The sequence below is a fragment of the Mastomys coucha genome, unplaced genomic scaffold, assembly GCF_008632895.1.
Source record: "Mastomys coucha isolate ucsf_1 unplaced genomic scaffold, UCSF_Mcou_1 pScaffold1, whole genome shotgun sequence".
NCBI lineage: Eukaryota > Metazoa > Chordata > Mammalia > Rodentia > Muridae > Mastomys > Mastomys coucha.
Window position 1 is genome coordinate 84,003,270 of NW_022196891.1, and position 6,269 is coordinate 84,009,538.

The following is a 6,269-nucleotide window of genomic DNA, read 5'->3' on the forward strand; positions in this document are numbered from 1 at the left end:
AACACCAATGATTTCTTTGGAGGAAGAATTATTAAAAATTAGAGCTGGGGTAATATAAGTCTAAACATTTAACTAAATCCCTGACCATGGTATAATCATGAGCCTGGGAAGATCAGAAAAGCTAGAAAGGAAGCTCTTTAAATAGTGAACTTTCACAGCACTAATGTTACTAAAGATTTGAGGACATTCAGAATAAAGTTACTCATCTCACCTAGTTACATCAAAGACCCTCTCCGCCTCTCCCTAATTTTCAGTTTTTTTACGCAGCAGCATGCCCGAGTTCTATCTTCGTGTATCAGCTCTGCTCCAGCTGCCAGGAAAGGTTTCCGCCGCAATGCCAGTGTAATATTTCTGCTCTGGCAGGAGCGGTTTGCCAACCAAAACTAGGCGGGGGTGGGGGGTGTGGGGGGCTGGGCACAAGCATTACAGCTCTGCTCCCCAGGTACCCTGGCGATCAGGAGTCACAGAAGGCAGCAGTCGCACCACACAACAAACCTCACAGATATATTGGAAGACCTCAGGAGGGTGGGGAGCTCTGCTTGGTGCAGCAGCAGCAGGGGCCTGAGCAGAAGGCAGTGGCATCTCTTTGGGGAAGTGGGGCGCTCTCAAGGATGGATATTTCCAAGGTGAGGACTGGTGTGATTTCAATTCTTGACCTTACGAGAGCTCAAAGATTGGTGGGTTTTCCTACTCAGGGGTTGTTGAGTTTTTGTGCTCTTTGTGCTCGTGGATGGGCCTGGTCTCCAGCTTGAGGTTAAGTCAGGGTCAGGGTGGTTTCACTTTGACCCTTTATCCTACACTTCTTATGGTGAAAAGGTTTGATTAAATCTGGTTTAGTAGCTCATGCTGGTGTCAGTTGGGGACTCTGTTCTCAGTAACTTTAAAAATCCATTTCAAGGGGCTGGAGAGATGGCTCAGTGGTTAGGAGCACCGACGGCTCTTCGAGAGGTCCCGAGTTCAACTCCCAGCAACCACATGGTGGCTCACAACCATCTGTAATGGGATCTGATGCACTCTTCTGGTGTTTCTGAAGAGAGCAATGGAGTACTCATATACATAAATCTTTTAAAAAATTCCATTTTAAAATGGCATAGAGATACAAAGCACCTAACAGTTCATGTAATTTGGAGGTTTAAAGGTGAGACAGACCTCAGGCTTAATGGGATAAAGGAATCACTTTTTTGTCTAAGTTTTTGATCTCTGCTCTCCTGAGCATACTGGCTTCGTTTTTTCAGCTGTCCATTGCAGGTTAAAGATCCTAAAAGAACCCATGAAAACAAACACCCTTCAGCCACTCTTCTGTACCCCACACATCATATTCAATATACAGTGTCCTATCGGCCAGTCGTTTTGCCCAGATTCTAAAGCATCTGTGAAAGAGAAGCCCTACGTCCAATCAACGCTTTCATATACAGCAGAAGCAGTGGTTATTACTGAAATCAACCAATAATGATCTTTTCTGTTGCAGTTATTAAACCGTGTTAAATATATATGTGTACATGTGTGTGCTTGCTGTTTCGTATGTGCACTGCTGGGGTGCACGTGCCAGAAGCGGGCATCAGGTCCCCCTGGAACTAACGTTGACAGCAGTTGTGAGCCGCCAGATGTAGGTGCTGGGAAGCCAAGTGCCCCTCCTCCTCTGCAAGAGCGGCGCCCGCTCTTAAGTGCTGAGCTATCTTTCCAGATTATAAATACCTTGCACAAAAAATGAGCAGCACACATTCCATGCCGTCCCTCGGACTTCCAAGGGAACCCGTGGCCGAGGCCACATCTTTCAACACTTAAGTGGCCCAGATCACCCACTGGGGAGTTATTCGGCAATACACAAGCCCTCCCTTTCAGGCCCACACCGAGAAGGGATGCCCGGGGTGTCTTGTTTATGCAGAGCAGGAGCCCCATCCCTGCCCCCAGCAACCCTCACCCTGCACACCAGGGCGATGCTGAAGCAGGGCCCACGCCAAATCGCTGATGTGGGGTGAATCTGAGTGGTTAAGCGCCCTGTCCCCGGCCTCCAAGCCACATCTGGGCAATGGTGGGTGCCCACGCCCCTTCCACCTGGTCGGCGGGTTCGAGCTTCCTCTGTGTGTGTGTGTGTGTGTGTGTGTGTGTGTGTGTATGTGTCCTTCACTCTGTGGCAGAAGGAGGGGCCACGTCAAGTCGCTTATCTGGGGTGAATCTGAGCGGTTAAGGGCTCTGGATACCCGGCACTACCAGATGTATGTGTGTGTGTGTGTGTGTGTGTGTGTGTGTGTGTCTCGTCACGTCAAGTCGCTGATCTGGGGTGAATCTGAGCGGTTAAGGGCTCTGGATACCCGGCACTACCAGATGTGTGTGTGTGTGTGTGTGTGTGTGTGTGTGTGTCTCGTTCACTCTGTGGAAGCCAGCACAGCCACCCCTCTCCCCGGCCTCCAAGCCGTGTATGTGTGTGTGTGTCGTTCAGTCTGTGGAAGCCAGCGCTGCCACCGTGTGTGTGTGTGTGTGTGTGTGTGTGTGTGTGTGTGTCGTTCACTCTGTGGAAGCCAGCGCTGCCATCATGTGTATGTGTGTGTGTGTGTGTGTCGTTCACTGTGGAAGCCAGCGCTGCCACTGTGTGTGTGTGTGTGTCTCGTTCACTCTGTGGAAGCCAGCGCTGCCACCGTGCGTGTGTGTGTGTGTGTGTGTGTCCTTCACTCTGTGGAAGCCAGCGCTGCCACCGTGTATGTGTGTGTGTGTGTGTGTGTGTCGTTCACTCTGTGGAAGCCAGCGCTGCCACCCCCGTCCCCGGCCTCCAAGCCGTGTCTGGGCGTTTGTGGGTGCCGCCCCCGTCCACCTGGTCGGCAGGTTCGAGCCTCCCGTCCTCCCTGGGTCTCAAGGGGAACACGCTCTCCGCTCCCTTTCCGACCTCCCTCCCTCCCCGCCCCCTCCCAACCCCACCCGGGCCACCAACCGCCCCTTTCCGCCACCCCGCCCCCCACTCAGAACCCCCGCCGTCGGCCAAGCAACCGTTCCCGACTGCCCAAAATGGCCACCCCGCGGGACACCTGTGGCCACGTGACCCGCCGCCCTCTCGGGTCGGGGCCTCTCTCCTCCGCCTAACTCCGGCTTCGGGAAGGCCGCCCTCGCCCCCCGGGGAAAAAAAGCCAGAAGAGAGCTCATTCGATCGACCGGAGGACTCCCACAGCTCGGGACACACCTCGGGGGGGCTGGGGGGGGAGAGAAAGGCGGGGGCGCCGGCGAGGACGGAAGGGCCCGGAAAAAAAAAGAGAAAAAAAGAAAAAAAGACACCCACCCCCCCCCAAAAAAAACCCGAAACCAAAAAATCAACCATCGCAGAGGCCGCCGCCGAGAGGTGAGCCGCCCAGAGGCCTACACGCACTTCCAAGGCCTCACGGCTAAGAGGGCGGCGGAGTTCTCGCGAGATCTTGAGACGGACTTCCAAAAGGTCCGCCCGCCGGCTCGATCGCCGCCGGCGTCGAGGGGGACGAGCCCAACGTTCCGGCCTTCTGGGGCTGCCGCCGCCGCTGCTGCCGCCGCCGCCGCCGCTGCCACCGCCGTGTCCACCTGACTCCATTATGAACTCAACCGAGTGAGTGCCGCCCCGCCGCTGTACGTCCGACCCGGGGAGGAGGAGGAGGAGGAGGAGGAGGAGGCCGGTCCCGGCCCCGGCCCGGGGGCCCTTGGGACCGCATCGCGGGCGGGAGGGCGGGCGGGCGATGGCGCGCCGGGCCTGACCGGGAAGTCTCGCGAGATTCGCCCATCGGGCGCGCCGCGGCGGGGCGGGAGGCAGGCCAGAAGCCATAGCGTGAGCCGGAGAGAGGCCACCGCGAAGAGACGGACGGACGGACGGGCGGGCAGGCGCCGGCAGCGGCAGCAGCGCAGCGGGCTTTGGGGGCGCCCATCGGGGCGGAGGTTAGACACACCCCGGAGCCCTCCTTCCCCTCCAGTTCAGGGATGAGTCATGTGGCGGAGGAAGACGAGCTCGGGCTGGACCAGCAGTTGGCTGGCCTAGACCTGACGTCGGCGGACAGGGACAGCCAGGGCGGCGGCGGCGGCGGCGGCGGTGGTGGCAGTGGCGGCGGTGGCGGCGGCGGCGGCGGGGTTGGCGCGGCCAGCAGCAAGGGACGCTACATCCCGCCGCACCTGCGCAACCGGGAGGCGGCGAAGGCGGCTGCGGCGGCGGCGGCGGCGTCGGGGGGCGCGGCGGCGGCGGCCTACGACAAGGACGGCCCCCGGTGGAGTAAAGACAAGGATGCCTACAGCAGCTTCGGCTCCCGCAGCAGCAGCGACGCGAGGGCCAAGTCGTCGGGCTTCTTCAGCGACCGCGGGGGCGGGCCCCGGGGAAGGTTCGACGACCGCGGCCCGCGGAGTGACTACGAGGGCGTGGGCGGCGGCGGCGGCGGTGGCGGCGGCCTGGGCGGCGGTGGCGGCCGAGCAGGAGGAGGAGGAGGAGGAGGGAGGAGCGGCTTCGGCAAGTTCGAGCGCGGCGGGAACAGCCGCTGGTGCGACAAGGCCGACGAGGACGACTGGTCGAAGCCGCTGCCGCCCAGCGAGCGCCTGGAGCAGGAGCTCTTCTCGGGCGGCAACACGGGCATCAACTTCGAGAAGTACGACGACATCCCCGTCGAGGCGACAGGGAGCAACTGCCCGCCGCACATCGAGAGCTTCAGCGACGTCGAGATGGGGGAGATCATCATGGGGAACATCGAGCTCACCCGCTACACCCGCCCGACCCCGGTGCAGAAGCACGCGATCCCCATCATCAAGGAGAAGAGGGACCTGATGGCCTGCGCCCAGACGGGGTCCGGGAAGACAGCGGCTTTCCTCCTGCCGATCCTGAGCCAGATCTACGCGGACGGCCCCGGGGAGGCCCTGAGGGCCATGAAGGAGAATGGGAAGTATGGGCGGCGCAAACAGTACCCGATCTCCTTGGTCTTGGCCCCGACCAGGGAATTGGCGGTGCAGATCTACGAGGAGGCCAGGAAGTTCTCCTACCGGTCCCGAGTCCGCCCTTGCGTGGTCTATGGTGGCGCTGATATTGGGCAGCAGATTCGAGACTTGGAACGCGGCTGCCACTTGCTAGTGGCCACTCCGGGACGGCTAGTAGATATGATGGAGAGAGGGAAGATCGGACTGGACTTTTGCAAATACTTGGTGTTGGATGAAGCGGATCGGATGTTGGACATGGGCTTTGAGCCTCAGATACGAAGAATAGTTGAGCAGGACACCATGCCTCCAAAAGGCGTCCGCCACACTATGATGTTTAGTGCTACTTTCCCTAAGGAGATACAGATGCTGGCTCGGGATTTCTTGGATGAGTATATCTTTCTGGCCGTAGGAAGAGTTGGGTCTACTTCTGAGAACATCACACAGAAAGTCGTGTGGGTGGAAGAAGCAGACAAGCGCTCATTTCTGCTTGACCTCCTGAATGCGACAGGCAAGGATTCCCTGATACTGGTGTTCGTGGAGACCAAAAAGGGTGCAGATTCTCTGGAGGATTTCTTATACCATGAGGGGTATGCCTGTACCAGTATCCATGGAGACCGGTCTCAGCGAGACAGGGAGGAGGCCCTTCACCAATTCCGATCAGGAAAGAGTCCGATTCTCGTGGCTACAGCAGTAGCGGCAAGAGGACTGGATATTTCCAATGTGAAACATGTCATCAATTTCGACTTGCCTAGTGACATCGAAGAATACGTACATCGCATTGGCCGTACAGGTCGTGTCGGAAACCTTGGCCTTGCCACCTCATTCTTCAATGAGAGGAACATAAATATTACCAAAGATTTATTGGATCTTCTTGTTGAAGCGAAACAAGAAGTGCCGTCTTGGCTAGAAAACATGGCTTTTGAACACCATTACAAGGGTGGCAGTCGTGGACGGTCTAAGAGCAGATTTAGTGGAGGATTTGGTGCTAGAGACTATCGACAAAGTAGCGGTGCCAGCAGTTCCAGCTTCAGCAGTGGCCGTGCTAGCAACAGTCGCAGTGGTGGAGGCAGCCATGGCGGCAGCAGAGGGTTTGGTGGAGGTAGTTATGGAGGCTTTTACAACAGTGATGGATATGGAGGAAATTATAGCTCCCAAGGGGTTGACTGGTGGGGTAACTGAGCCTGCTTTGCTATAGGTCACTCTACCAAAGAAATACAGAAACCACCGCACGTAATGTAGCCTGCCTATACCTGGTATAGCTTCAAGAACTCACAGAACATTGCCTCCTGTGATTCTCCGTTGAATACTTTTTTAAGGGAGCTTAAAGTGACAAGAAGAAAGGAACAATCCAGAAGCCCCATTCA

At 57.3% G+C, this 6,269-nt stretch overlaps 1 protein-coding gene and 1 long non-coding RNA gene across 2 annotated transcripts; both read left to right on the forward strand.

Moving 5' to 3' along the window:
• The first annotated feature begins 513 nt into the window (after positions 1-513).
• Positions 514-1,493, forward strand: LOC116068459. The gene is made up of 2 exons (XR_004109593.1): positions 514-626; positions 1,236-1,493. It is a non-coding gene; the product is annotated as an uncharacterized LOC116068459 (long non-coding RNA).
• Positions 1,494-2,947: 1,454 nt separating this feature from the next.
• LOC116068457 (putative ATP-dependent RNA helicase Pl10) lies at positions 2,948-6,139 on the forward strand. The gene has a single exon (XM_031338025.1). The coding sequence runs from the start codon at positions 3,931-3,933 to the stop codon at positions 6,082-6,084; it is 2,154 nt and encodes a 717-aa protein (XP_031193885.1). The 5' UTR covers positions 2,948-3,930; the 3' UTR covers positions 6,085-6,139.
• The last annotated feature ends 130 nt before the right edge of the window (positions 6,140-6,269 follow it).

Bases quoted from the DNA above. Each gene is read 5' to 3' on its own strand.
- LOC116068457 (XM_031338025.1), top strand. From the start codon at position 3,931: ATGAGTCATGTGGCGGAGGAAGACGAGCTCGGGCTGGACCAGCAGTTG.